This window comes from Pagrus major, chromosome 6 (genome assembly GCF_040436345.1).
Source record: "Pagrus major chromosome 6, Pma_NU_1.0".
NCBI classification, from domain to species: domain Eukaryota; kingdom Metazoa; phylum Chordata; class Actinopteri; order Spariformes; family Sparidae; genus Pagrus; species Pagrus major.
Window position 1 is genome coordinate 37535831 of NC_133220.1, and position 17323 is coordinate 37553153.

The window sequence follows — 17323 nt, forward strand, 5'->3', positions numbered from 1 at the left end:
AATCTAAGATTATCCAAGACCAACATGCCTCGTTCTATCACATTTCGAAACATCAAAAATATTGACCTGTCGGCCCTCTCTAATGGAATTGATGACTTTCCCAGCAGAGACAATTTATCCACCACAGATTAACTGGTATCCCACTACAATATTGGACTTCATCGACTGCTAAATATTCTTGCACCTCTGAAAACAAGATCTGTTTCCTTTGCCTACTCTGCTCCTTGGTTTACACCAGCACTACGCCAGCTCAAAACTAAAGGCCGTCGTCTGGAATGCCTTTATGCCAAAACCGGCCTAGCAGTGCACAAAGAAATGTACCATAATCACATACTCCAATACAAGGATGCTCTTTCTTCAGCCAAAACCACATACTACTTAACCTTATTCAGGACAGCGGATGGGAACACTAGAGCCCTATTCTCAACCATCAACAATATCCTGAAACCACCTGATGCTCTACCACCTCACTTACTCACAGCTACACAGTGCAATAAATTCATGACCTTCTTCAATGCCAAAATTGAAAACATCCACCAGACATTGACTGCTTCAAATAACTCCACATCCTCTCTGCACTCTCTGCCCACATTTTCCATCAGCTCTCCACTTGCCAGCTTCAAACTACCAACTGTCTCTAAAATAACCGGACTATATGAATATGCCTGCCTGCCTTGTCCTCTCTCATAACTGACATCATTCATTCCTCACTGACTTCTGATGTTGTTCCATCATCACTAAAGACTGCTGCAATCACTCCAACTGTCAAGAAACCTGGTGCAGACCCAAATTATTTGAACAACTTTCGTCCCATCAAGAACTGTTGCAGCTCAACTAAATACGCATCTGTCTCACTACAACCTCTTTGAACAGTTTCAGTCCGGCTTTCTTCCCCTTCACAGCACTGAGACAGCCCTGGTGAAAATCACAAATGACCTCCTGATGGCATCCGACTCTGGTTTACTCTCCATCCTGGTTCTCCTCGACCTCAGCGCAGCCTTTGACACTGTCTCTCATGACATCCTCCCGGACCGACTGGCCTCCATTGGAATCACTGACATCCCTCTGTTTTGGCTGAAATCCTACCTCACTGGTCGCACCCAATTTGTTCAACTAAAGAACCTAAGATCCGGCTCCTCCCCAGTCTCCAACGGTGTTCCCCAGGGCTCTATCCTTGGCCCCCTCTTGTTCACTATTTATCTTCAGCCCCTTGGACACATTCTCAGGAAATTTCATATTCAATTCCACTGCTTTGCTGACGATACCCAGTGCTATATTTCCACCAAGCCTACCTCCACTCTGCCACCCGCAGCTCTATCCAACTGCCTACTGGAAATTAAATCATGGTTCTCACTCAACTTCCTTAAACTGAACAGTGACAAAACCGAGGTCCTCCTCATTGGTACCAGATCCACCCTAGCAAAACACAACCCCTTCTCCATGTCCATCGACAATTCCACTGTCCCACCATCACCTCAGTTAAAGAGCCTGGGTGTCATCCTGGACGGCACCTTAATCTTTGAAGCCCACATCAATAATGTTACCCGGTCTGCATACTTCCATCTACGCAACATTAACCGCCTCGGTCCCTCACTTACACCAACCTGCACTGCTATTCTCGTTAACACCCTGATTACATCCTGTCTGGACTACTGTAATTCTCTCCTCCATGGCCAACCTCGGAAATCACTCCATAAACTACAACTGGTCCAGAACGCAGCTGCTCGTATCATTACCAGAACTCCCTCTACTGAACACATCACTCCAGCCCTGCAGCAACTCCACTGGCCTCCTATCAAATCCCGCATTGATTTTAAGATTCTACTCCTCACTTTCAAAATCCTTCACAACCTGGCACCATCATATCTCTCTGAACTTATCCATATCCACACACCTCCCCGCACTCTCTGATCCTCTTCTACCATCCAGCTCTTTGCCCCATCTGCCAACCTAACCACCATGGGGTCAAGAGCTTTCAGCCGATGTGCCCCCAGCCTTTGGAACTCTCTCCCACCAGACATTCACACTTCTGACACTGTCTCCACCTTTAAATCCCGCCTGAAGACACACTTATTCTGAGTGGCTTACTCTGTATCAGACTAATCATACAATCACACCCTTGCCTATTCTCTATTATTAGGGCCCGAGCAGGGAACCTGCGAGGTCCCTATTGTAATTGTAGTGATTCTTATTATTATTTTTAGGCCGAAATGATCGCATTTTTCACTGCCTGAACATGTATGAAAACGCGATTTTATTTGGCAAACACATTAGGCCTGGCGAAAAATTTTATAATCTGTTGTCATTGTGAATTTTCAGCACTAGGTGGCGCTATAATCAAGGAAAGTGTGTTTTGGCTAATAACTCCCACACACTTTGTCGCACATTCAAAAACCTTATATCCACGCGTTCAGTGAATCTTGCTGAATCTCCTGATATAGGCCACGCCCATTTCCGCCTACCGTTTTTTTTCGCTAGCTCGCGAAATGTCGCAAACCTACTTTTTCGAACTCCTCCCAGGCAATTTCACCGATTTGCAAAAAACTTTGCACACAGCATCTGTGGACCTTTCTGACAAAAAGTTATTAAAAGAATTTTGATATTCCAAAGAATACTCAAGTTATTAAATAACAACTTCCTGTGGATTCGGGTCACAACAGGAAGTGTTGCATATCTCCACATTGGTGTGTCCAAATGACGTGAAACTCAGGATACTACTTCCCCATGAGCCCCTAAGGCTCTGTGCAAAATCTTAGCCCATGTCCCCTAGGTGGCGCTGTTTAAATTGAAGTATTTTATATCTCGACATCGGTTGGTCGGATTAACACAAAACTTGGTACACTGATTGCCAATGGCCTCCTGAGGACAACTGACCAAGGTGTTACCGATCTGACACTAGGTGGCGCTCTGGTGGCAGTTTCATTTTGTAATTGGCACTGTGCCAACACAATAACACTTATGGATATGAAACTGATTGGGGTGGTATAGACTGGCATCTGTAACTCACACACCAAAATTCACCAGCAGGTGGCGCTGTTATCAACACAAAAGCCTTTTTGCCTATCAGTTAAGACACGCGCGCACAATGACGGGGCAATGGGTCCGGGTAAGGAGCACGCCCCGACAGCAGCACGCCCCGACCCGCGTGGACTGCGAGGGCCCGTTCATCGCTGCTTGCAGCTTTAATTGCACTATGTAATCCCATCTTCATATATATTTATTTATTGCTATGTGTGGTGACCTTGAGTGCTTTAAAAGGCACCTTTAAATAAAATGCATTATTATTACTAATGGTTAAAACTAAAAACCAGCACAAAAATGACAATTACCAGCATAAGCCACTGTAGTGGTATGGGGCACCATTGTAATATCAAACTTCCCCTCTGGCTTATTAGCCAATCGTTGCTCACACCAAGGGGATAAAAGTAGGCTGTGTCCCTCCTCCTGTCCTCTCGCTTCCTGCCTCTTCGGCCCGTCCACTTCCGGGTCATTGTACTCGCCACTAGCAGCCGAGCACAGGTAGGCGCACATTGCCATGCTGTTTTGTGTACATTAGTCCATGTTTCATGTAATTCCAACCGTGATCCTTTAATAGATCCGGCGTCTCCACCGTGGTTGAGGCAATCAGCTGGGGTTGTTCACCGCTGTCGACCAGAGCATTGGTGAGTTAAGACGTGCTTCTGTCATTTATTGCTGTAGCCAGGTGCTAAGCTCCCCTTCCGCTCCTCTCCCTCTAACAGTCTGCTGGTCGTGGGCTGCATGGTGGCTGTCTTCCCCCGCTGTGCATGTTTCTCTTCACCCCTCTCCCTCTTTGGACGGGACGCAAACGCACCCGGACTTATAACAATGGATGCTCAAGCTAAGTAAGCGCTGCTGATCAATCCTGGCTACTTGGCCACTGCTACGCTACCATTGCTACTCTACTGCTGCTTTGCCGCTGTTTTGTTGCGGTTGCTTTGCTGCCGCCGCTCCGACGGCTCGGTTTGAGTCCGGTCGGCTGCCCGGTCGGCCTGCTTGCTGCTACTAGCCCTGCGCCCCGCAGCTACGTATGGTGCTGTTTTGGTGTGTGTCTGTGTGTGTGTGTGTCTCGTTCGGCGTGTGTGTGTGCTTGAGTGTTTAAGGCAATCTGCCAAGGGTTGGTTTAATGGTTTATTTATTTATTTTATGTTTAATGGTTGACTTTCTTTTGGTAATTTCTTCGTAGTTTGGGTGTTTATTGTTTTGTTGGGAATTAATTTGTTTATTTTGGGAGTTTATTGTGATTGATTTTCGTTTGGGAGGGGAATTTCCCTAGTAAATGTTCAAGCCCTCCCTTATTTGTGTCAGAACTGATTAATTATGGTTAATTGTTGATTTGATATCTCTGGCCAGAGACTCTTGATTTATTTTGTCTCTTATGTGTGGTTGATTTATCATTCATTCAATTCAATACTTTTTCAGTGCGTTAATTGATCATTTACAGTCTGTTGGCACACATTACAGAAATTGTTTGTTTTCCTTTAATTTTGAGCCCTCCTAATTGTGTTTCTACTCCTTCCCCCAGTGCTGAAGGCCGACGGTGGTGGTGGTGATCCCTTGTGTGCTGTGTGATCCCTGTTCAAGATTTTGTTTGCACGTCACCTTTTTGCTGTATGAGTGGGGTGTTCTCCTTTTTCTTTTGGATGTCACCTCCCCTATCAAACCCCTCTTCCAGCCGGTAAGCCTCAGCCTGAATCCCCCCTTTCTCCAGTTGGGCTCCCTTCTCTTTTTCTGTTTACAGTGCCAAACCCTTGTGCTTATTTTAATTAATAAAACTTTGTATTTGACAATTGAACTCCGTCTCCTGCCCTCCCTGAGTGAACGAACCTGAGTGTCCTTTTATCATAGCAATAGTAATAATTGTTGATTGAATAATTCCATACGGGTCCTTGGGCCCTAACCCAAGGTGGCGTTGTTGGTATTTGGTACAGGACATAGTAATAACCCTCGTGTCGCCACACCACCATATTCTGAACAGACAAATTAAACACTAACAAAAAGTAACATTTGCATTTTGGAATATAAAACAGTAAGCTTAACAAACTACTTAGTACAGCACTAGGCATGATGGGAAATGTGGGCCATCACTACAAGGAGATTCTGACTTTGTCTCTGTGTCCCTACTATCTCCCCCGGGCATTTCTACTGTTGTTGTATTTTTGTATACAGCAGGAGATTGAATCAAGAACCTTCAGATTGCTAGACGACAGCTCTACCTCCTGAGCCATGCCACCCCAACAGTGGTACAGTCTGTCTTAAAGATCTGATTTGAGAAGCAAATCGATTATGTGATTTCTGAACTACCTATGAGCAACATTCAGGTCATCACACATCCTAAACAGGTGTGATATATCATTAGTGATTACTTTAGTGTCTCTCTAATTGGAGTAGCCTACCTATCCATGATTATGAGTTTGTTCACACCCTCACTCAGACATTGTGTATTAACGGATACTAGAAACTGGACTGAAGTAACAGAAGATCAGACACAGAATAGCTAAATCTAATATCTTATTTCAGCAAGCTTGAATCTAGTTAATGATTTTTATTGTGGAAGGTGGACTATTTTAATGCTTGCATTTGTTTCTTGCTTTTTTGTAGAAATGAACTAGCCTGGACGAATAATGAAGTGTGCCAGTGGAGGCTGTTGTATCCTTTGTTCATTATTATTTATTTAGAAATCATTATTTATTTATGGATTCTATTTCATGATTTACATTCAGATAGCTTAAATATATCAGATAGATAATATTAAGATACAGAGTAAAAGTAAAGTTATTTCCATACATGATTTCAGTTGAGTTCAGTATGAGATGTTACACATTTAGACCACAAGGGGGCGTTCTGTTTGTTTACACGTCAGTTGAGAGGTGGTTAAAGTTCGAACCGTAGAAGAAGAAAAGGTCAGTTGGAAAACGTTGGAAGTCAGAGATTGTTTTACGTTCTGTTAGTCGTCGTTTTTATTGTACTGTGATAGTCTTTTTCATCAGTAAAAAACCGAAAAGACATTGAGAAGTCCTGCTTCGTTTTTTTCATAGAAGCTGCAACTAGTTCCCACAGAGGCTGTTAGTATTGGAGTTGGAGGACAGGCATATTAAATCTTTTCCACCATCACAATTATTATGTGCCCATACTCCTACTGCTCTAATTGGAGCCTGTATTACTTTGTTGCTTGTAGATGGTTTATGATTCATCCAGTGTAGTAAATGGACCTTGGCCTGAGTCTCCCCTCCTTATCCATCATTGTTCCAAGATTTTTAAGTAAATGTTTTACTTGTTAAAAAATGTTTGAATGTTTTCTCAATTTAAACATTGGTCATTGTAACAGACTGAAGCCAAGGGGGTTATAGATGAAACCCTTGGAATGTAAAAGGGTTTCTTAATGGAACCCTCTGGGCGGGTTCTAGATGAAACCCTTGAAATATGAAAGGGTTCTCGGTAGAACCCCCTGGGTGGGCTCTAGATGGGGTTCTAGATTAAACCCTTGGATAAGAAAAGGTCCTCGGTAGAACCCCCTTGGTGGGCTCCAGATGGGGTTCTAGATGAAACCCTTGGAATATGAAAGGTTCTACAGATACAAGTACAAGCAAAAGAATCCTTTATGGTTCTAGTTAGCACCCCTACTTCTAAGAGTCTAGTTTTGATGGTACCAACTCAAAAGCCACAAAAAATGATTGTACAGAAATTTTATAGCACTTTTAGCTCTGAGGTGTATACAAATATATATTTTATCGCTAACAGTACTGCCTATAGCAAGCAGGAGTAAATATGGAATGAGGCTGATCTAATATCATATAAAGACTTTTCTTGAGGAAACTAAAGCGACCTGCAGATACTGTGGCAACCCAGGGGACCCTGTGGCATTACTTACAACAAAATAGGAGGCTTAGACAGATGCCTTGAAAAATAAAGTGTCTTTAATAGATTCTCCAGTTAACAGGGAAAAGGGTCTAACTTGAACTGAAGACTCTTCTTAGCACTCTTTTGGTAGCAATCCAAGCGATGTTGGTTGCTTTCTGCTCTGTTTGCAGCAATGGCTGGAGAGCCATTTTAGCAGTGCATGGTCTGTTACCAGGGTGAACTTTCCAACAAAGGAGGTAATGTTGCAACTTGGTTAAAGCCTATTTAATTGCAAGACATTCTTTCTCTATTGTAAAATAATTTTGTTTATGTTTTAGCAAATTACAGCAAATGTATGTCACTGTGCTTTCTTCACCTCCTCTGACCTGGGACAGTACTGTTTCAAGCCCTGACCAGGAGGCATTGGCTTGGAAGACAAATTGTTCCTTGAAGTTTGGTAAACTCAGATCTGGCTTGGCAAGTAGGGCATTTGAAAGGGTAGTTTACACTTCCTCTGCTTCAGCATTCCAGGTGACATGATGTGGGGGGCTTTTTTTGTCATCTCATGCAGAGGAGCTCATGAGTTGGGGTTGTACACTGTTCCTCCAAACAGTGTAGCCAAGATATTCTGCCTCTAGTGGGCCTGAGTGACACTTTTTGTGATTGCCTGTCAGGTCAGCTTGTCATAAGGCTCTAAGGACAGAGGTCATGGAGGCTGTCTTTTCCTTGGCTGCTTCTGTGAGGGGTACCTGCCAGTATCCTTTGGTCTGAGCAAGAGTAGACACAAAATGGCTGGAGCCTGAAGGCTTCATTAGCTCATCAAACCAAGCTGCACTGACTTGTTATTCCATCACCAGTTTTACTGCGCTGAGTTGAGCCGAGCCCATGATGTCTCGCTACTGTGGCCAACCCGTAACAAGCACCTGTCTCCCCCTCAAACAAGTGTGTGTTACAAATTGATACTCATGTCTGTGCAGGAAACCTCAGAGAAATACGTTTCTAAAAGTCAGTGTGTTCAGCTCTCAGTACGTTTGTAGCTTCCAACATCAGCTCTTTAGTTTCTCTCATCCTGTTTGTACTTTCAAACATCTGCTGTGTTTTACCATTTCCTCGTGTTCGCTTTCAGTTGTTTTGGGAGTCATGTTTGGTTACTGCTGGCAAGAAAGCAAAGTTTCCTGTAATGCAGCTTCATAATAAAAGCTTTTAAATGACTTAATAATGGGGAGGCTTTTATTGTGAAGAAGTTATAGGAAATGAACATGTCTGTTACTGAATTAGCAGAGCCACTTTGTTTTTTAATATCAGTGCAGGGATTGGCACAAGGGTGTCATTAGTTTAAGACACACCTTCAAGCAGGTAGCCCAGTTGTTGTTGAAATGCAAATCCCTGCTGTGCCGGGAGTCAAACCGAGTAGAGCCAAGCTGGCAGATGCAATTGAAAAATGGCACTTGTCACACCTCCTCAGCCTCTGCTTGTCTCCTCTGGGGTAAGATTGGCTTGGTCGTAGACTCTCTCCCCAACTGCCTTGTATCAGGTCTACTATGACCCGGTGGTTATCTATCAGCATGAGCAGGGCAGCCACAATTTCCGGGCTGCTTTGAAAGGCGTAACGTTTGGCATCGGCTAGCAGGGCTCTAATGCACCAATCCATACGAGCCTGTCAAGGACCTCTGTGTGTGCGCGGATGTCAGTCCATGGATCAGGCAGGACAGGTCATAAAAAGTATCATCCTGATCCATAATGGGTGGGATGAGAGGGGTGAAGAGAGAGAACAATGAGCCTTTCTAATCACGTTTTAGGAGATGCAGCTTTTCCCCCTGGTCATGGTGATCAGTTTCCCTAAATGGGAGAGGATAAAGGGAGAGTGACCGGGTGAGCCACAGTAGTTCCAGAATGTTGGTATGAATTGTTAAATTCAACCAGAAAATACCTACTTGAACTGATGAGTTTCTTAGCAGTTTTTTGGGCAGAAATCCAATCGATGTGGGTTGCTTGCTGCTGTGTATAGAACTGATTCAGCAGTGGCTTGATCAAACATGTGACGTTTGGGGCAGATTCGAGTCACAGCGTTCTGTTCAACTTTGCGACTCAAGGTGTTAAGATTGCACAAAATTTGAAGTTGATCAGGTTAAAGTTGTAGGAGGAATTTGCTAAATGGCACAAAAAAAAACTAAATTCAAAATGGCCGACTTCCTGGGTTATTGCACCAAAACACCCTTTTGTAGATCTAGGTGTCATACACATGTACCAAATATCATACATTTAGGTCAGGCATGTTGGGGTGCTGCCCTTTATGGGACACCAGCAAGCCAATTTGATGAGCCCATGGAAAGAACAATAGAAAACTTACATTTTCACCAAAAGTGATGTCCTGTGCAAAGTTCCATGAGTTTTTGAGCTTGTTTAGTCCCTCAAAAGTGTGATTCATTTGATGGAAAAACAATAATAAGTTAGTGTTCCCCACAGCTGTCATACGTGGTGTTACACAAAAGTTCAGTCTTGCTCTCACATGATGAAAACTGAGGAAACTTCATTCAGCTGATGAAGACCTGAGATGCAGTTAAAAGCCCTGGAAACAGCTATGTGGAACTTAAATAATGTGACTAATTATTTTTGTCAGATGTGCCTTGTTTACTGAATGGTCCCCCACCCACCAGTTTAAATCACCACCACCACCATACAGAGCAACAAACAGCATAGACTGCTGAGCATTCCAGATATAAAAAAAACAAATAGGGCTTTAGTAGCATAACGCAGCATCACATTTCAAATGAATAAAATAAAGTCCTTACTTGCATGTATTCTCTGTCATTTTGTCAGGATCTGTGCAGGCGTAGAACTTGCCCTAGGAAGGCAACAAAAGTGTCTTTATGGGAAAGCAGATAGACAAGGTACTTTATACATAAGTTTCATTCAGATTATCGAATATAGTGCTACAACAGTGTGACATCTTATTTCCTACTCTTCTCACTTTGAAAAGTTGGACTCCAATGCAGGCAAACATGAAGTCCAGTAGCATGGTGACCAGTACAATATTTCCAATGGTCTTGACAGCAACAAACACACACTGGACCACATGCTACAAAGACAGAGATATTACAAATTGATGATAAATCAGGTCATTATTCAGCCATTTTTAAAAGGGAAAGTCTATTGATAGATATATCATACCTTGAGCCCCTTGGCTCTGTTGATGGCCCTCAGGGGCCGGAGTACCCTTAACACTCTGAGAATCTTCACGACTGAGATGGCACTGGATCTGGATGATACAAACACAAGCTAACCATGCTTACTTATGTATCATATTCATTCTATGGCAATATACTGTTGTTTAGTCAAATGGCATGTCATAACCCTGGATTATATTTTTTTGATGTGATAGGTCTCTTTCTCCTCCCCTAAATTTAAGACTAGACACAGAAGCCTTTTTAGGCACAGGAACAGTAATAGCTGTATTGAGGCAGTCTTGTGTGAGAGCGAGATGTTACAAATGTCAGTTAAAACTTCAGCTAACTGATCGGCACATGTTTTTAGTACATGGCTAGGTATATTATATGGACCGATCCTTCTCAAACCTGCTTTCGTTACTGACATTGACTGGTTCTGTGGAAGCAGAGTAGGCTTTTCATCTGAGTCTTTGTTGAGGAGATCAAAGCAACCATAAAATGTGTTCAGCTCATCTGGCAACGCGGCCTACCACATGATGCGGTGCTCTGGGGGAATGTACAAGGCAACAATAAAAACAGTGGTGAATTCTCTGGGCAGATAATATGGTCGACATCTTATACTGTAAATCAGCAACTTGCTGATGTCATAGCAGAAATGACAAGAAACTGCAATGCTCAGAGGCTGATCTGCAGCAATGAATGCCCAGTATTTATGACTAGTGTAGCCCAGGTTAACAATCTAATAAAAACCTAATGAATGCCAGACTGATTGCAAAGCATAAATATCTGGGTTGGGCTAGGTCACTTCCTCTTCCTCCCGCTACTCTGGTTGGTTGACATGTGGCAGACAATGGACTGAACGCCCTCAAAAATTGATTGAAAATAGATTATTTGCACTAATCAATAAGTTACGCTTATGCATTATTAATTTTGTAGTTACTTGGTGTGATTTGCTGGCGCTGCTCCTGCCAGCTTCACGCTAGCTGCAATACAAAACTCCCATAGGGAAACTGCTAATTTAACACCAATGAGCATTCTGTGTGAAACTGTGTATTTGATTTATTTATGGTGTGGGTTTTTTAGCTAGCCCTTCTTGAATTCTGATTTACTCTTTCTGTATGTGAAAAGTATATGATTTGTTGCTGTATAGCCTTTGGTAAAGGATGTATTTACTTTGATTAGGAAATTGCGACTTTCACAAATGAGATTTATTTGTAAGAATGTAAATGTTGTACAAAAAATGATAATTTAGAAATTGTAAACGTAAATTATTTTTAGTGACCTTTAATAACTTTAACTATAAACGTCTGTAACTATGTATTAATTCAGCTATACTAATCTCCCATAGTCTAAAGTAAATATCAAGCACACCAAGAGACTAATAAATGTGAATGCCTCTGTATTTTGGTTTTGATAAGTTTTGTGACTACTAAAATGTGAATATGGTTTTTGTATTAAGATGGATTTTATTCAGCAGTCAGGGGTTTATGTGTCAAGTTCTGTAATAATTATTGGTGTTACTCATTCAGAAACAGACAACAACATTTTGAGTGTTGATGATGTTCTAAGTGTGGTGATGATGGTCACATTGCTACGTAATGCAGCCAACCAAAATCTGGTAAAAACACAACAAAAGCAGCTTCAACAAAAACAACAGATGTGGGACATGAAGAATGCTTCATCAGATCAAACTAAATGCAGCTATTCAGGAAGGGCAGACAGGGGCTGCTGCAGTACATCAATGTCCCACAAAATGTTCTCAGCCACAGTCCATTTCTCATCTCTGCAATTACCAAAAAGGACTCACTGGCACCAAAAAGACAATGCAAGTGAAAACAATGGAACAGAACTCAGCTGTCTATTGGACACAGGTTCACAGGTGACTGCAGTCCCCTATTCATTATATTGCAGTTATCTATCGGATCAAGAAATTAACCCTTAATTGATATTCTTGAAGTGGAGGGGGCTAATGGACAAGCACTGCCATATATCGTTTACACTGAACTCAATGTCCTGAGTTTTATGGTACAGTCAGTCAGTAGATGTACATATTCTTGCTTGGTGGTGCCTGATGTAAAAACTCCTCAGTCTCCTATACTTTTAGGTTAATCATCTGCTTCCCTATGGATACTCCATGTCCAGATGACCGACCACTGTCAGTGACCACAGCCAATACTAGAAAAATCCTGCTGAGTGTACTCAAAACATGTGCCGATCAGCTAGCTGATGTTTTTACTGACATTTTTAACAGCTCACTCTCACAGGAGACCATTCCCTCAAGACAGCAATCATCGTTCCTGTACCTAAAAAGTCTGCTGTATGAATCTAAATGACTCCCTTCCTGTGGCTCTCACCCCCATTCTGAGGAAGTGCTTTGAGAAACTGGCTCTCCAGCACATCAAAGACAACATCCCTGCCAGCCTGGACCCTCACCAATATGCTTTCAGAACCAACAGATCCACGGAGGATGCCATATATACTGCTCTTCACTCAATCTTCACGCACCTGGAGAATAAGAACAGCTACGTCAGAGTGCTGTTTGTTGACTTCAGCTCAGCATTCAAAACCCAACACACTCTGGGCTTGAGTACAGCACTCTGCAACTGGATATTGGACTTCCTCATAAGCTGATCCCAGAGTGTTAGGATTGGCAGTCACACCTCCCCTACATTAGCGCTCAACACCGGAGTCCCCCAGGGCTGTGTGCTCAGCCTCCTCCTGTTCACACTGCTGTACACCCATGACTGCACTCCCAGACATCAGGAGAACTCTACTGTGAAGAATGTGGATGACATCACCATCATCAGCTGTATTATAAACAATGATGAGAGTTCATATCAGGAGGAAATCAGGAATATTGCAGAGTGGTGCCCAGAGAGCAATCTACTGCTCAACGTCAGCAAAACCAAGTAGCTGCTTGTTGATTTTAGTAAAAAGGAGGCAAAGAAACATACCCCAGTCTCCGTCAGTGGAGCTGAGGTGGAACAGGTGAACAGTTATAGGTTCCTTGGACTTACCATCACTGAGAACCTATCTTGGTTATCACCACCATGGTTAAAAAAGCACAGAAAAGGCTCTATTTCCTACAGAAACTTAGGAAGACTAAATTCCGGAGCAAGATTCTGGTCAACATTTACTGAGGAGCAATAGAGAGCACACTGACTGGACACATTACAAACTGGCATGGTTCATTACGGCCCAGGACAACAAGGTTCTACAACGGGTAATTAAAAGTGCCCAGAACATCACTGGTACCATCTACAGAGCATCAGTGAAGTGAGATGTTGAAATGGACAAAGCAGACAAATCCACAACCGTCTGCGGGTGTCCATTAGGATTCTGGGATTGAGATCGCATACCCCAAGGATTTACAAATTCACCTAGCACTTTCCAAAATCTCATGGAGAAATGCATGAGAAAAATACATTTGGGGGAAGTCATTGTCTTTGACTGGATTGTTTTTGCACCCACCCTAGAAGAACATGAAGCAGGACTAATGAAATAGCTTTATTGGCTGAAGGAGTTTGGCCTTAAACTGTCTTTGGAAAAGTCAATACTTTTCCAAAGATCTGTTTGTTACTTAGGGCATGTGGTTTCTTGCAATGGTGTTGGAAAAGATCCAGATAACATTTCCAGCCTCACCACGTGGCCAGTACCCAAAACCTTAAAAGAACTGTCTGTATGGTAGTCATTCTACAATGGTAACAGACAGCAACCATCTGATATTGGCCAAATGGATGCAACCAGTTACAGGTGGCTTGCTGCAGTATCCACATTTTTCTTTGAAATCTTGTATTGTGCTGGTAAGCAGCGTGCTTATGACAATGGAGTTATCAGATGACTTCAAGTCACAAAAGGAGAAATTTGCTATACATTATCTGCCTGATGTCTGCTCTTGCTTCCATTGATCAACATACCAAATAAGCCATTTGTGACAAACGGCTCATCAATGGTTCAAGTAATACAGACCCTCAGAGCCATAATCTTATGTATTTTCATTTACAGGACACATTATCACACCTGTGACGGCCCTAGGCCTTGGGCCAGTCTCTGTTGTCCTTTTCCTGTCTGTGCTCCTCTGTTCAGGTTCTCCCTGGTATGGCCCCACCCACCTTGTTGAGGGATTGGTGTCACCTGAGCCTTTAAAAGCCAGGTGATTCCAAGATGGCTCCCTATCTCTCCCCCCTGGAAGGCTGGTGCCTTCCTGGGCACTTTATTTGGTTTTGTTTAAGGTTTTGATTATGTTTAGATAGCCTTTAGTTTGTTTTGGTTAAGTTCCCTTTAATAAATGATTTTGAGTTACTTAAGAAGTTACTGTGTGGACCTCCCTTCTTTGTTGTGCACCACACTGAGCCAGGCATAACACACCCTATGCAGCAGCAGGGAATGATCCATTCCATGTCTTACCTAATATAGCTGACAGTCCTGAAAGTTCAAACTTACGTGATGATGCATAATTCATAAACATAACAACTGGTTATGCTTCAGATGAAAGAGCCTACTCTTCTACAGAGACAGTGATAATGAACTTCCTATAAGACGTTCGACTACAACCAGGGAACCTCGAAATTGATTTCAGTATGCAAAACCTAGACAACTAGTATTAGATACTATCCAGTCACTTTTCCATGGATTCAATACTGCCTTTTCATATGCCCTAACCCTAAAGTTCCCGGCACTGACAAACCAAAAAACGACCCAACCAGTTTCATGTCATGGGACCTGCATGAGATTGGGGGGCTCCTAATAACCCAATAACAACCTAGCCAGCCAAGTTGCTAAACATAAAGATCTCATGGTCACTTCCTCTCTCCACTCTGGCTCTTCAGCGTATAGGACTATATAGGACAACAATGGACTGAACAACCAGCATTCTCAAAAACAATTGTTTCTCTAAATTCTCTGGTAAGTGATGCTTATATTAATCTTGTGACTTTAAAAAGCTCACGCCAGCATAGCGCTTGGTGTGATTTGCTGATGCTGCTCCTTATAGCATAGCACTAGCGGCAGTACAAAACTCCTATATGGAAACAGCTAATTTAACCATAATCGACCCTTCCTGAGCCCCACCCATTTTCATGCTACGGTCCAATAACGGCTGAGCAAGCTTGGAACCTGGATGAACCTCTGTCAACTTCCCGTTAAACTGATATATTCTATGTGCTAGGTTTGTCTATATTGTTAACTATATCAAGTTAACAAGATGTTTGTCTGATATGGGCATTTTAGCTAGCCCAATTTGTATTCTGGTTTAATCTTTTGTTTCTCTTGTTTTTTGGTTTAGAAAACAAACCTTTATTTGCCTTTTTTTTTTTAGGGAATTTTAGGATTTGATTAGTAAACTGTTTCTGTCTTGGGCAATGCTCATCTCTGAACTTTTATTGCTTTAACTGCTGTTTTTACAGAGCATCTGGCCTATCTTGAGTATGGGAAGAGGGTGGAGTCATAGAGCATATACTGTCAAGGTTGCACCTAGACTGTTGACATAATAGGTGTAATGGCATGTGGCATTGCTTTATCAAAATCGGGAGTCAACAATATAGATAATAGAGCTCTTTGCATAAGAGTGGTCAGTCAGAAAGAAGAGATGAGGTGTATTTCTAGACTTCACTTACTCCATGCCCATTGAGAGAAGAGAAACGCTGACGACCAGAAGATCCAAGATGTTGAAAGAGTTTCGGCAGAAAGACCCTTTGTGAAGAATTGCACCATATGTTGTCATCTGTAAAGGAGTACTCATTATCCATTATGAACAAAACAAGTGTACAAAATAACAAGTTCGTGCTGAAGGTAAGATTTTACATTTTGGAATTGCCTTCCCAAATTTAGTTGAACTGCACCGATTCTGTCAAGAAGAGTTGTTAAAAATTCAGCCAGAGGACGACCAGAAGCTTGTGGATGGCTATCAAAAGCACCTAATTGAGGTGAAAATGGCCAAGAGACATTTAGCCAAATATTAGAATTACTGTATGTATATTTTGGATCCAGCAGAGTTGATCACATTTTCAGAAGACCTATAATAAATTAATTATTGAACCAAACTTCATGAATGTTTTTGTGACAAAGTAGTATGTGTTCCACTCATTCATCACAGAAAAATGAGAGTAGAAATCATTGGAAATGAAGACTGCCGTGATTTACATGTCCTTCATAAGTGGATGGAAACTTTTGACCAAAACTGTACGTATCCAGATTGTTGATGACTGGACAAACCCTGCTCATCACAAAGTTTTTTGGTTAAGAACTAACAGTTTGTGCCAACTTGCATTTTCCTAATGAAAACAGAATTGTAATAATATCATTAGGGCCCGAGCAGGAAACCTGCGAGGTCCCTATTGTTTTTCGAATGATTATTATTATTAGGGCCCGAGCAGGAAACCTGCGAGGTCCCTATTGTTTTTCTAGTGATTATTATTATTTATTCTTTATTATTATTATTTATGCAAGACTGTCTGTTTGACCACAATGTGCAGGAAATTGTTGTTTTATATTTGCGGCATTCTTTGGACTATCACAATTCTTTTAATAACTTTTTGTCAGGAGGGTCCACAGATGCTGTGTGCAAAGTTTGGTGCAAATTGGAGAAATTGCCTGGGAGGAGTTCGAAAAAGCAGGTGTGCGACATTTTGCAAATTTGCGAACGGAATTGTAGTGTGAAAGTGGGTGTGGCCTACATCACACAACTCAGCTGTATGCAGGGAACACGTAGATATAAGGTTTAACAATGTGTACCATATTATGTGGGAGTTATTAGCCAAAAACGGTTTTGTGTTGATAATAGCGCCACCTCCTGATCATTTTTGGTGTGTGAGTTACAGATGCCAGTCTATACCACCCCAATCAGTTTCATATCCATAAGTGTTATGGTGTGGGCACAGTGCCAAATATGAAATGAAACTGCCACCAGAGCGCCACCTAGTGTCAGATCGGTAACACCTTCATGAGTTCTCCTCAGGAGGCCATTGGCAATGAGTGTACCAAGTTTTGTGTTAATCCGACCAACCAATGTGGAGATATAAAATACTTCAATTAAAATAGCGCCACCTAGTGGTCATCCGCCAATATTTTGCACAGAGGCTAAGGGGCTCATGTGGAAGTAGTATCCTGAGGTTCATGTCATTTGGACACACCAATGTGGAGATATGCAACACTTCCTGTTTTGACACGATTTTACAGGAAGTTGTTATTTAATAACTTGAGTATTCTTTGGCATATCAAAATTCTTTTAATAATTTTTGTCACGAGGGTCCACAGTTGCTGTGTGCAAAGTTTGGAGTAAATCGGGGAAATTGCCTGGA

At 42.2% G+C, this 17323-nt stretch overlaps 1 protein-coding gene across 1 annotated transcript in view; it reads right to left on the bottom strand.

The window, feature by feature from the left end:
- Positions 1 to 17323, bottom strand: part of LOC140997980 (dihydropyridine-sensitive L-type skeletal muscle calcium channel subunit alpha-1-like) — a 238979-nt gene that overhangs the window by 131542 nt on the left and 90114 nt on the right. Inside the window, exons 20-23 of the mRNA XM_073468075.1 lie at positions 15641 to 15747; positions 10030 to 10117; positions 9830 to 9937; positions 9651 to 9703 (exon numbers count right to left, since the gene is read on the bottom strand). Of these exons, the coding sequence (XP_073324176.1) occupies positions 9651 to 9703; positions 9830 to 9937; positions 10030 to 10117; positions 15641 to 15747 (356 nt within the window). The remainder of the gene's footprint in view (positions 1 to 9650; positions 9704 to 9829; positions 9938 to 10029; positions 10118 to 15640; positions 15748 to 17323) is intronic.